Source organism: Hippopotamus amphibius, chromosome 4 (genome assembly GCF_030028045.1).
Source record: "Hippopotamus amphibius kiboko isolate mHipAmp2 chromosome 4, mHipAmp2.hap2, whole genome shotgun sequence".
NCBI classification, from domain to species: domain Eukaryota; kingdom Metazoa; phylum Chordata; class Mammalia; order Artiodactyla; family Hippopotamidae; genus Hippopotamus; species Hippopotamus amphibius.
In genome coordinates this window covers 49,537,979-49,552,191 of record NC_080189.1, presented here as the reverse complement: position 1 = coordinate 49,552,191, position 14,213 = coordinate 49,537,979, and the positions used below count along the sequence as shown (strand labels likewise).

The 14,213-nt window shown below is 35.3% G+C and overlaps 1 protein-coding gene across 2 annotated transcripts in view; it reads left to right on the top strand.

The window, feature by feature from the left end:
• TAX1BP1 (Tax1 binding protein 1) overlaps positions 1-14,213 on the top strand; it is an 82,060-nt gene that overhangs the window by 18,502 nt on the left and 49,345 nt on the right. Inside the window, exon 5 of one of the 2 annotated variants that reach the window (XM_057733612.1) lies at positions 2,357-2,515. In XM_057733612.1, the coding sequence (XP_057589595.1) occupies positions 2,357-2,515 (159 nt within the window). Of the gene's footprint in view, positions 1-2,356; positions 2,519-14,213 lie in introns of both variants that reach the window. The other variant, XM_057733611.1, reaches the window with a different exon arrangement.

The following is a 14,213-nucleotide window of genomic DNA, read 5'->3' as shown; positions in this document are numbered from 1 at the left end:
TTTTAATTGGTTTGGTGTACATTTTTGGTTAATTTACATTCCTATTTAGTCTATGGCAGGTCATTGCTTATTCTTTATACTCAGATGGATGTTTTTTATATGTAAATATTTTATGCCTTTGATTTTATTTATCATCAGACTACAGAAAAAAGACAAGAGGTTATAGATGTTAGGTAGTCGAACTAAGAAGGTTATAAGGAACCAGTAACTTTTATTGTGAACTTTTGCGTATCTTCCCTTCCCCCTTCTAGAAATTCCTCTCTTATCTTAAATAAAGAAATGTAACTTTTATAGGGTGACTAAAACATTTTGTGGTGACAACCGCCTGATGATCAAGGTTTTTAGCCTGGTATTTGAATGCTAGTCAAAGATGCTGAAACAAGCTTAGTTCTTACAAAGAATGCAGTGAGTTTATATTGCAGTTTTTTGAATATTTGGTAGACCACCCTGATTTCAGGACCTCCAGCAGAAAAACAACAGGCATTTTGGCATCTACCTCTCTTTTGTGCTCTAAGTGTAAATTGGAACATTGCACAATTTAGTTCTCTTCTTCCCACTCATAAAATGTATGCTCTCTTTTTTTTAAATGTTATCTCTTAGGTAAATGTTTCTGAGATAAGATATTTATATTCTGATCAGTTTTTTGACAAGTGTTTTAAATTTTCACATTCATCAAAAATCTTTAATGATTTTACTAAAAATGCACCAAATTAATACAAGTGTGAGACATTATCTAGGGCACTGGTGGCATTAAGAATGACTGAGCCACAATCCTTCAGTTTGTGAACATTGATTGGATCCTAGATTTTTAAAAAATAGATATTTTGGGCGTAGTGTAGGATATTTTAATGACAGACTACCCATTGGGTGTTATAAAACTGTTGTTAATTTCCTAGCTATGCTAATGGTAGTGGTTAAATACAAGATTGTACACTTAGGGGTGAAGTGTCTGCAATTATGTTTCAAATGCTTTAGCAAAAAAAGAAAGAAAAAAATTTATATAAATAAACTTAGGTATATAGAGGGGGATAAAATAAAACATGGGAAAATATTAATAATTATTAAATGTAGGTGATGTATGGGTGTTCATTGTAGAATTTTAACTGTTTTGTATGGTTGAAAGATATCAGAGTACGAAATCGGAGGCAGGAATTAGACTTGCATACATTTTTATCTAATTGTAATTCCTTTAAAAAATTTCTACTTAAGATTCAGCAAACTCTTTAGAAAGTTTATGTCAATTAAATGAATTACTGGGAAAAAGTGGTTCTTTTATAATGTTTCTATTGTACTGTGTCAAGGTGTATCTTTATTTTTAATCTGCTGGAAAGTTTAGAGCCAAAAATCATTTTTTAAAAAATAGGTAAAATAAAAAGGAATTCAATGAATAAGTAAACTTTTCTCTTTTGGGGGCATTTACTCCTCTCATTTTCATTTAGTCTGATGGAAGAGATAGGAGAGTCATTTAAAAATTTTACAGCTCTTTAACTTTCATAAGAGCCATTTTAGAGTTTAATTAGAGTTTGATTAGTGACCCTGGAAAAGTGACTTGGAGTATACTGGGGGGAAACATGTTATTTTAGCTAAATGTATAATGCCTCCTTTGTGAAGTCTTCCCCTGTTAGAATCAGACTCCTTGCTATAAGAGAAGTATTAACCATTTAATTTACTATTTTAGATCCCTTAATTTGGTAATTTTTAGAATACTGGAGTTTAGATTTTCCTGAACTAAGTAATTATTAGTATTCATGTAAGAATCAATTATATTGTTAATATGTTAGTCTGTGTTTTTGTCCTAAAATTTGCATTTACTTACAGATTTTAATTTAGCTAAATAGAGGTCATTTTATACGTATAGAAACTTACTCCTTAGTACCTTATTAAATGAACCAGAACTTTTCATAGTAATCCCATAGATGAAGGCCTCATGTAACACACAAGAAAGTTCTCAATAGATTCAAAGATTTCCCATAGATTTGCATTCAAGAAGTACACATTTTTCTCCTTAATTATTACCTCCAATAAGAAAAGCCCAGAATTAAGTCACTTATGAAACTTAATATGCCTTGTTTTTAGTACTGATTTGAAAAGTGATTAGCAGGCAACTTCATAATAAAGTTCATCACTTTTATACCTTCTTGTAATGTTTTCTTCTTTGTCCAACCAAAAAAAGGTTTAAATTTATGACTCGTGAATTTTTCTAACTGAAGACTAAAAGAGTCTGATTTGATATGAGGTAGATAGTATGTAAAAGTTCTTTCTGCAGATTTCTTCACTATTTTTTTGAAATGGAAAACTGAATTAGTAACGTATTTTAGGATTATAAAAAAAACAATTTGAGTTTTCTGTTTTATAGTTGAAAATTGAGAAAACCATGAAAGAAAAAGAAGAACTGTTAAAGTTAATTGCTGTTCTGGAAAAAGAAACAACACAACTTCGAGAACAAGTTGGAAGAATGGAAAGAGAACTTAACCATGAGAAAGAAAGATGTGACGAACTGCAAACAGAGCAGAAGGTTAGCTGTGTCTCTGTAACTGATTGGAGTTATAGTATATTGTCTGAAACCCACTTTTTTCAGGAACTGAACCAGTTAAAATGAGTGAAGACCACATGTTGAAAAAAATAGCATTTAGGTAGATATTTGTGTGAGAATAGATCAGATCCTATCAACCTTCTGCCACAGCCTATTTTATGTTTTAAATGGTTAAAATACTTTTAGGTTTTTGGTATCAGGCTTGTGACATAGTCCCTGACAACTGTTTCTAGATGCTTTACATCTAATTGTAGAATGCTTGATTGATCGTGGGGGAAGGAGTTAGAAATACAATTGGGAATGATAAACATTGAATAAAGGGAAGAATAGAATAAAGTAGTTAAAATTACTTTCCAAAAAAAACAGAATTCAGTGAAATAAGATGTAATATTAGAATTTTGAAATCCTTGATGTGAGAAATGCAGTAAATTATCCTAAAAACCACCTAGTTAAAAATTGGCACAATTTCTTAAGCTAAGAAAAACAGTTTGTGTAAAACAGTGTGTCTTGATTAGAGATACAGATGGATTTAAGTCAGTAGCCAAAAACAATGGAAAAAAGCAATCACCTAATTTATCTAATATTTTCATAAGAAAATTTGTTAGCTTTGACAAACTTGCACAGATTATGATTATACATATCACAGTTTCACTTATGTTGTAAATAATTGGATATGCTTATGTCCATTGACAGGATTGACCTACTCTTCCCTAAGGATGGGGTCTGTTCCATTGTTCTTTTGTGCAGCAAGACCTAGAGCAGTTGCTTAATAATTGTTAATTGAGCCATTAGTACAGTGATTCTCAACAGTTTTTATACTCCAGTGGAGCACTTGTATATTGCACATCTGAGCAGAGATGATATACAGATAGGGTTCAAACTGAAAAGATTTCTTTGGCCTTATTTTATTTGTTTGAGGATTGCTTATTTGAGTTAGAGCGTAGAGGAAACATCAAGCAATGTATACAGTTGTAAATCTCCTTATAAACATCTCTAGTCTTCTGTCCTTATTATCATTAGCCTTTTTAGTTTAAAATATACAGGTGTTCCCCCAGTTTTACTCTTGGGGAATACTTGCAGTCATGCAGTAAGAGCACCCTACAGTAGGCGTAAGATACTCTATTTGATTAAGGAATCACTTTTTTTTTTTGGGGGGGACCGTGGGCTGTGTGGGATCTTAGTTCCCCGACGAGGGGTGGAACCAGTGCCCCCTGCAGTGGAAGTGTGGAGTCTTAAGCACTGGACTACCAGGGAAGTCCAGGGAACCACTTTTTAAATTTGAACTTTTAAAGCAGGTGTACCAACTATTATAAATGTTATAATAAAACCTCATTGTATGTGCCTAGCTTGACCATTAGGACACTCAGCTAAATTTTTAATTTAATTGCTGTAACTCTTTTGCTATCCTTTGTATAATTTTTATCCTTTCCTTTCTATTCACACATCTCTCGATGTTTGTACCTGGATTTGGCAGTTTTCCAAAGTGGCCCATTACAGCATGCACTTAACCCATGAAGTCAAGAATACCCTGAAATATGGCCTTCGAGGTTAGACTCTGATCACCTTGAAATCCAAGGGAAGAATGGATGATTCAGGAGAGTAGAAATGGCAGAATGAGAGGCCTTCACTTGCGTGAAATACTGGTGTACGTCAGGCTATTTCTCTGGTTCAGTCAAGTATTAGCTGAGATTTAAACAGTCTCAGGTTCGTTCTACTGTCCAGGTGACAAGGGGTTAAGTACTGCAGGCAAGAGTAAAGATTATTCTGACAGACTTAGGTTGAGAAAGTGGTAGATTGAGGTCAGGGAATTAATGAAGCAAAATCTGTAGGCGATTGTGGCTGTGGTACCCAGAAGAGATCTTTGGAAGTTTTTATGGCAAATCATAAATCTTGATAACAGTCACTAATATGCAAGGGGACTTCTTCCTTGCTGCTATTCTTCCAATGAAATATACTCTCTGGGAAGATGAAGTATGTGGAAGTGATTTTTTTAAATATGTTATACAATAGAAAATGGTGATAAACGGACCTAGAATGGTACTTGCTACATAATAGATTCTCACTAACTTTAAGTAGCTGTTATTGTATTAATTTTCATAATGATGGACTAGAGAATCATCAGGGAAAAACTAAAATATGAATAGTGTCATCCAAGAGGAATAGAAATTGACAGCATTTTCCCCAGATTTTAAAAGTAATATTTGTATAATGTTACATACAAAGAAATCTGAGTTATATTTTGGCAAGTGCTTGTTTCTGGGGATTAAATAATATGCTTGCCAGGAGAGACAGTTCATCTTTATTAACTAGTCATGGGGTTTCTAGTATTTTATGAATTTGCTTTTTACTTCCAAAATTGTAATCTCCATCTTTTTTTTTTTTTTTTGGCTGTGTTGCGTCTTCATTGCTGCACATGGGCTTCCTCTAGTTGTGGCAAGTGGGGGCCACTCTTCCTTCTGGTGTTTGAGCTTCACGGTGCGGTGGCTTCTCTTATTGTGGAGCCTGGGCTCTAGGCATGCAGGCTCAGTAGTTGTGCATGGGCTTAATTGCTCTGCCCCATGTGGGATCTTCCCAGACCAGGGATTGAACCCGTGTCCTCTGCATTAGAAGGCGGGTTCTCAGCCACTGTGCCACCAGGGAAGTCCCTGTAGTCTCCATCTTAATCAGGCAGCCTTGCTGGGCAGTTAGAACAGCTCAGGAACTTTCAAACCCGGGTTAGTTGGATCGCTTATAAAATCCATGACATATCTTGGCATTTGTTTAAAATCTATTCCATGGTATGGATTCTAAAAAACAATCTTCATATAATAGTTCTAAAGGGCTTCTCTTTGAGGTATGAGTATATATACTTCTGAATATCTGAAGGAATGTTAAGATATTTATAATTTCATTTAAAATTTTATAGTATACTAGGAATGATCTGTAGAGACCTTCAGTTTTTTTTAAAATACATCTTTATTGGAGTATAATTGCTTTACGATATTATGTTAGTTTCTGCTGTACAACAAAGTGAATGTGTGTGTGTGTGTGTGTGTGTGTGTGTATGTGTGTGTGTGTGTGTTTCCCCATATCCCTTCCCTCTTGAGCCTCCCTCCCACCTTCCCTGTCCCATCCTCTAGGTCATCACAAAGCACTGAACTGATTTTCCTGTGTTATGCACCGAACTGATCTCCCTGTGCTATTATGCAGCAGCTTCCCACCAGCTATTTTACATATGGTAGTGTGTATATGTCAGTGCTGCTCTCTCACTATGTCCCAGCCTCACCTTACCCTCTGTGTCCTCAGGTCCATTCTCTACATCTGTATCTTTATTCCTGCCCTGCCCCTAGGTTCATCAGTGCCATTTTTCTAGATTCCATATATATGCGTTAGCATATGGTATTTGTTTTTCTCTTTCTGACTTACTTCACTCTGTATGACAGACTCTAGGTCCATCCACCTCACTACAAATAACTCAATTTTGTTCCTTTTTATGGCCAAGTAATATTCCATTGTATATATGTGCCACGTCTTCTTTATCTTTTCATCTGTCAGCGGACATTTACCTTGCTTCTATGTCTTGGTTATTGTAAATAGTGCTGCAGTGAACATTGTGGTACATGTATCTTTTTGAATTATGATTTTCTCAGGATATATGCCCAGGAGTGGGATTGCTGGGTTATATATGATAGTTCTATGTTTAGTTTTTTAAGTAATCTCCATACTCTTCTCCAAGTGGTTGTATCAATTTACATTCCCACCAACAGTTCAGGAGGGTTCCCTTTTCTCCACACCCTCTCCAGCTTTTATTGTTTGTAGATTTTTTGATGATGGCCATTCCCGACTGGTGTGAGGTGATACCTCATTGTGGTTTTAATTTGCATTTCTCTAATGATTGGTGATACTGAACATCTTTTCATGTGTTTGTTGGCAGTCTGTATGTCTTCTTTGGAGAAATATCTATTTAGAGATCTTCAGTTTCTTCATGGTAGAAGAAATTTATTGCATTTTCATTGTTTTGTAAAATATGATTAACTTATTACCCATTCAATAACTTGACAAATACTAAAAAATTAAATGTTTATAATAATTAAATGTTTATAAATAAAATCTTCCATCTTTTATAAACATTGACTTTTCTCATTGTAAAATGCCACTAGAGAGAACACTCATTTTGTAAATTAAAAGAATTGGACAAGTTAAGATTATCAAAATCAGTTGGTATAAGTGATTTAAGGTTGGCTACTTGAAGGTATAAGGTAGGATTACAAAGTAGATTAAAACTGAAAGCAAATAATGTTTATAAATTGAGAGCTATGAATTACATATTGTGTTTCCCCTAGATTATTTTAATGTGATATATGTGTTCCATTATTCATATATACGCTAAATTTAAAAAGTAACTGTTTTCATTAAGGATAATTTTTAACGTTCATTTCTAGTTCAACTTTAAAGAAGTGTGGATTTTTCTCTCCTGTAAAAGGCTGATTAATAAGAGTAACTCATATAATACTTAATGTAAGCCAGGTGCTATTCTGAGTGTTTTTACATATGTTAACTCTCTTTATACTACAAAGTGTAGGTTGCTTAATCTGCTTACAACTGAACAGTTTATAAGTGGTATAGGCAGTCTGGCTCCAGCCAGTGCTCTTAATCACACTCTATACTACACCGATGTTTTGTTTTGTTTTTTAATTTCCGGTGGATTTTTTTTGTTTTAAATATTTATTTAGTCTGTGCTGAGTCTTTGTTGTGGCACTCGGACTTCTTGGTTGTGGCATGCAAACTCTTAGTTGCGGCCATGCATGTGGGATCTAGTTCCCTGACCGGGGATGGACCCCGGCCCCCTGCATTGGTAGTGCGGAGGCTTACCCACTGGACTACCAGGGAAGTCCCTCCCTATACCAGCGTTTTTATTTATTTGTTTGTTTATTTATTTGGCTGCTTTGGGTCTTTGCTGCTGCACATGGGCTTTCTCTACTTGTGGCGAGCGGGGGCTACTCTTCATTGTGGTGCACAGGCTTCTCATTGCGGTGGCTTCTCTTGTTGTGGAGCACAGGCTCTAGGCACGTGGGCTTCGGTAGTTGCAGCACACAAGCTCAGTAGTTGTGTCTTGCAGGCTCTAGAGTGCAAGCTCAGTAGTTGCGGCACACAAGGTTAGTTGCTCCAAGGCATTTGGGATTTTCCCGGACCAGGGACTGAACCCATGTCCCCTGCATTGGCAGGTGGATTCTTAACCACTGTGCCACCAGGGAAGTCCCTCTTGTTAGTTTAGTTTATAATATTTTGTTGCCTAAACTATGAATTGAGTTTTTTCACAAAATAAATTATATTCTTAACTTGAATATTGGTAATTTAAGATGTACCTCAGGATATTTTAAAACCAAATTATTTTGGGGGAGGGTACTAAAAATATTGCTTAAGCAATATGAGGAGCATGTTATGAACTACTGTATGTATTCATATTGTTTTGGTTCTTAAGTTTCACAAACTAGGTAGAGTACCTTGAGACATTACCAGACATTCGGGAGTTATCATAGGTACAGGAGTGAGAGAATATGAAAGATCTCTCATGATGGCTTGAGCTGGTGTGCACCTCTTCAACTATCTTTATGTTTTTGGCTTTCTTTATCATTGCATTGGATACCTGGTTTTGGACAGATGTAGTTTAAGGCATTTAAACTATTTAGCGTATGGATTGCCCTGATTGCTTTTATATATATATATCTTCTAATGTGTAGAATTGCTGATAACCAATTTTGAAGTTAGGATATAATTGAATTTCTAATTTTCTTTTACCGATTTTTTATTGAGAAGAAAAGACACAAATGCTTAATTTTAATGCATAATTTAATATATTTAGCAATACATTTGTTTAAAGCCTCTTACTTTCATTTTGCACCTTCTTTGCTGAGTAATAGTTTCAGAAATTCATAACATTTTGTTTCTAAAATTATTTATATACTTTTAACTACTATCTCAATCTTGTATAGACTAATACAGAGGTGTAACATGAAGCATTTTTTTATAGTTTGTTTCACAAGACTTGAATCATTGAGTTTTTTCTATTCGGTTTCAGGTATCATTGACAAAATTATAAAATATTTAAAGTGTACATCATGATGATTTGAATATGTATACATTCTGAAAGAATTCCTCCCACCTAATTAACACATCCTTCAACTTCATATTTATTTATTTATTTGTTTTGTTTTGTTTTTGGCCGTACCGCTCGGCTTATGGGTAGCTCCCAGACCAGGGATTGAATTTGTGCCCCCTGCAGTGGAAGCTCGGAGTCCTATCCACTGGGCAGCCAGGGAATTCCTCTATTTATTCTTTTCGTGTGTGTATATGTGTGTGTGTGTGTGTGTGTGTGTGTGTGTGTGTGTGAACATTTAAGTTCTTCTCTCGACAAATTTCAATTACACATTACAGTGTTGACATTAGATCCTCAGACTTGATTCATCTTATAGCTAAAACTATGTACACTTTTATCAACCTCTGCCTCCCTCAACCCCACCTCTTAGCCCCTGGTACCCACTTTTCTATTCTTTTTCTGAGTTTGACTTTTTATTTAGATTGTGCATGTAAGTAGATACCATGCAGTATTTGTCTGGTGTATCTCACTTAACATTATGCTCTCAAGGTCCATCCATGTTGTTGCACATGGCTGGATTTTCTTCTTTCTCATGACTGAATAGTATTCCATTGTATTTATGTACCACATTTTCTATATCCATTCACCCACTGATATACACTTAGGTTGTTTCTTTATCTTGATTGTTATGAATATGCTGCAGTGAACATGAGAGTGCAGATACATCTCTTCCATATTCTGTTTTCATTTCCTTTGGGTACATACTCAGAAGTTGGGATTGCTGAATCATATGGTATAGTTTTAGTTCCACATTGTTTTCCATGGTGCCTGCACCAGTTTACATATCCACCAACAGTGCACAAAGGTTCTCTTCTCCACATCTTCACCAGTATTTTGTTATCCCTTGTCTTTTGACGACAGCCATTCTGATAGGTGTGAGCTGACAGTCATTGTGGCTTTAATTTGCATTTCCCTGAGGGTTAGTGATTTTGAGCACCTTTTCATGTAGCTGTTGGCCATTTTTGTGTTGTCTTTGGAAGAAAATGTCTTTTCAGTTCTGCCAATTTTTAGATTGGATTGTGGGGTTTTTTTGGGGGGGGGGGTGCTGTTGTGTGAATTCTTTAAATACAATTTTGAATATTAACCTCTTATCAGATAGTTGATTTGCAGATATTTTTTCCAGTTTCGGAGGTTGCTTTTTCATTTTGTTGGTGGTTTCCTTTGCTGTGCAGAAGCTTTTTAGTTTAATGTAGTCCTGCCTGTTTATTTTTGATTTTGGTATCAAATCCAAAAATTCATTGCCAAGACCAGTGTCAAGGAGCTTATTACCCCTGTGTTCTCTCTAGGAGTTTTATGGTTTCAAGTCTTAAATTTAAGTCTTTTATTCATTTGAGTTGGTTTTTGTGTTTGGTTTAAGATAGTGGTCTAGTTTTCATTCTTTTGCATGTGGTTGTCCAGTTTTCCCAGTACCATTTGTCAAAGAGAGTACCCTTTTCCTATTGTATATTCTTGGTTCCTTTGTTATATTGATTGATTGATTGAACTTATATGCATTGGTTTATTGCTGGGTTCTCTATTTCGTTCCATTGATCTGGTGTAACTTGTTGCATATCCGCGTGTAAAATATATCATTATAACTGAATATATATAAATCATTCAATTTTGATTTAAAAAGCAACTTAATATAAGTAAAATTATACTATCCTAAATTTTTTCTTCTTATTCCCTGCCTCTTTAAAAATGTATGTGAAACCCAACATTAACTTATCTGTGGAATGTGTACATGTTCAGGAAATAATTTAGACATAGATATATTTGTAGCCTTTCTTCACTCTCCTTTTTCTACTCCAATCAAAAAATTTAATCCTTTGGATCTGGTATTTTCTTGTAAAGGTAGAATTTTTTTAACCATTTATTTATTTATATTTAATTCTTATTTTATACTGGAGTATAGTTGATTTACAGTGTTGTGTTAATTTCAGGTGTACAGCAAAGTGATTCAGTTATACATGTACATATATCCATTCCTTTTCAGATTCTTTTCCAATATTGGTTATTACAGAATATTGAGTAGAGTTCCCTATGCTATATAGTAGGTCCTTGTTGATTATCTATTTTGTATATAGTAGGGTGTGTATGTTAATCCCAACCTCCTGATGTATCCCTCCTCCCTATGTTTCCCTTTCCCTTTTGGTAACCAGAAGCTGTTTTTTTCTTTTTTTTTTTTAAATTTATTTTATTTTTTTAAATTTATTGGCTGTGTTGGTTCTTCGTTGCTGTGCGAGGGCTTTCTCTAGTTGTGGCGAGCAGGTCATTGTGGTTCATGGGCTTCTCATTGCTGTGGCTTCTCTTGTGGAGCACAGGCTCTAGGTGTGTGGGCTTCAGTAGTTGTGGCACGTGGGCTCAGTAGTTGTGGTACATGGGCTTAGCTGCTCTGTGGCATGTGGCATCTTCCCAGACCAGGGCTTGAACCTGTGTCCTCTGCATTGGCAGGCGGATTCTTAACCACTGTGCCACCTAGGAAGTCCACATAAGTTTGTTTTTGAAGTCTGTGAGTCTGTTTCTGTTTTATAAATAAGTTCATTTGTATCATTTTTTAGATGCCACATATAAGTGATAGCATATGATGTTTGTCTTTCTCTGACTTACTTCACTTAGTATGATAGTCTCTAAGTCCATCTGTGTTGCTGCAAATGGCATTATTTCATTCTTTTTTAATGGCTGAGTAATGTTCCATTGTGTGTGTGTGTGTACACACACCACATCTTCTTTATCCATTCTTCCATTGATGGACATTTGGTTTGCTCCCATATCTTGGCTATTGTAAATAGTGCTGCACTGAACATTGGGGTGCATGTATTTTTTTGAATTATGGTTTTCTCTGGATATATGCCCAGGAGCGGAATTGCTGGATCATATGGTAGTTCTATTTTTATTTTTTTAAGGACCCCCCCCCCCCCACACTGTTCTCCATAGTGGTTGTACGAGTTTACATTTCCACCAGCAGTGTAGGAGGGTTCCCTTTTCTCCACACCCTGTCTGGCATTTTTTACATGACTTTTTGATGATGACCATTCTGACTGATGTGAGGTAATACATGACTGTAGTTTTTTTTTTTTTTTTTTGATTTGCATTTCTCTAATAATTAACGATGTTGAGCATCTTTTCACGTACTTTTTGGCCACCTGTATGTCTTCTTTGGAGAAATGTCTATTTAGATCTTGTGGCCTCCCCCTTCCCCCCCTTTTTTGGCTGCTCACCTTAGCTTGTAGGATCTTAGTTCCCTGACCAGGGATTGAATCTGGGCCCTTAGCAATGAAAGCATGGAGTCCTAACCACTGGACCACCAGGGAATTCCCTGCCCACTTTTTGAGTTGGTGGTTTGTTTTTTTTTTTTGATACGGAGCTGCATGAGCTGTTTGTATGTTTTGGAGATTAATCCCTTGTCAGTTGCATCGTTTGCAAATATTTTCTTCTATTCTGTGGGTTGTCTTTTCGTTTTGTTTATGGTTTTGTAAAGGTAGAATTTAAGTATATTTGCTCATAGCAGACTTTTGATAGAAGTGGCTTTTATTACATTTTATTGTATCTAAACTTTGTTTTCTTGGCATATGGACAATATTTTTCATGGAAATTTTCTTTTTCTTTTTTAAAAATTTATTTATTATGCTGTGCTGTGTCTTCATTGCATCCCATGGAATCTTTAGTTGTGGCATGTGGGATCTTTAGTTGTGGCACGTGGGGTCTAGTTCCACAACCAGGGATCAAACCCAGGCCCCCTGCATTGGGAATGCAGAGTCTTACCCACTGGACCACCAGGGAAGTCCCTTTGTGGAAATTTTCTTAGTGCATTTTTTTGCTTTTGTTGTTTGAATAAAACTACAAGTTGTTTTTTTAAGATAAATTTGAAGTTTATTACTGAAGAGGCTGTATGAATATTTGATGTTTAAATTCAGAGATCTAAAGTACTGCAAATTGAAATATGCTAAAGTAAGTTATGATTTCTATCAGGTTAGTTTACAAATAAAAAACAAAAAACCTAACTGAAATGTAAACAGGTTGTTTTTATGGGAGCAATGTTAATGAAATAATTAATTGCCTAATTATTATTGTTGTTTGTTTTGCCTTTTAGCACACTGTTTTAATGCCATGGAGATAGTCTATTATTGTACATTGTTGTCAGTTATATTTTTGTTTGGCGTATTTCTAGAAACAAGAGAAGATATATTTATATTCTCTGTAACTATCTTCATAGCTTGGTATTATAGTTGATTTCAAGAAGCACAGTGTTTGAGAAAAGCCAGATTACATCAAATGAATAAGATTTATTTTAAAATCTTCTATCAAATTCCATAAATAACATAACCTTTTTGCCAATGATGTGCTATTTAGAGTATTCAGGTACTAATTTACTAAATTTTATGGTTGTATATGTTTGAATCCAGAATACTATACTTTTTTCTAGATAATTGTTAATGGTATCTGGTTTCTTCACATATATTCATTGGTAGTAAGAGTTAATTTTGTCTTTAACATAGAAATAAATGTGTTGTTACTTAAGATATTTTTAGTGCATGTTTAGCCACATAGGTAAGTGATTCACAGTCTTTTTTTCTGGTTGTTCATATTTGAGGGTTATGACTTTGGGGAACTGGTAATAGTGGGTCATAGTGATCTGATCCTTCAATTTAGGAGGAGGGGAAGAAGTCTGCTGCATGAATCTGAAATGCCGAAATCTCTTAATCTCCTTTTTTTTTTTTTTGAATGAAAAGACCTAATTTGGTAGAATTTGTTTTGTATATATAATTTTCTTTATTTATTTGGCTGCATTGGGTCATGGTGCTGCGCTCAGGCTTTCTCTAGCTGTGGTGAGCAGGGGCTACTCTTCGTTGCAGTGCACGGGCTTCATTGTGGTGGCTTCTCTTGTGGAGTATGGGCTCTAGGTGTGTGGGGTTCAGTGGTTGTGGCACTCAGGCTCAGTAGTTGTGGCTTGTGGCTCCAGAGCGCAGGCTCAGTAGTTATGGTGCATGGGCTTAATTGCTCCGTGGTACGTGAGATCTTCCGGGACCAGAGCTCGAACCTGTGTCCCCTGCATTGGCAGGCAGATCCTTAACCATTGTGCCACCAGGGGAATCCCTCTCTGTTTTAATATTAGAATTATGGTGCCCTTTTGACATAATTTGCGAATACTAACCAAATGAATATTTATTCCAAATTTCAAGTGTTTTTCAAAGACTTTGTTGAAGATTTTACTGGCACTGAAATTTTAAAAATGTTATTATTATTATTATTTTGAAGAAAACATAGTTCTTAGTTATTTGTGTGTACACTAAGGGCTTTGATGTCATTTTCATGCTAAGGACAACTTAGACACATTGAAGATGCTTATCCTTCACTTAAACATGAGCACTAGAGGCCTGAAGAATAATCCCCACTTTAGTTTTCTTATGCCTTTTGGAGTGGGCTTGGATGCTGATAAGTTATTGGTTGCTTTTATAGGCACCAGAAAAAGATTCTGAGACTCTCAAGTTATAGTTAGAATTAATTTGTGACTCACTATAAAGTTAACTGACTCATAGATAAAGCACTTAGTTTATGTTTTAC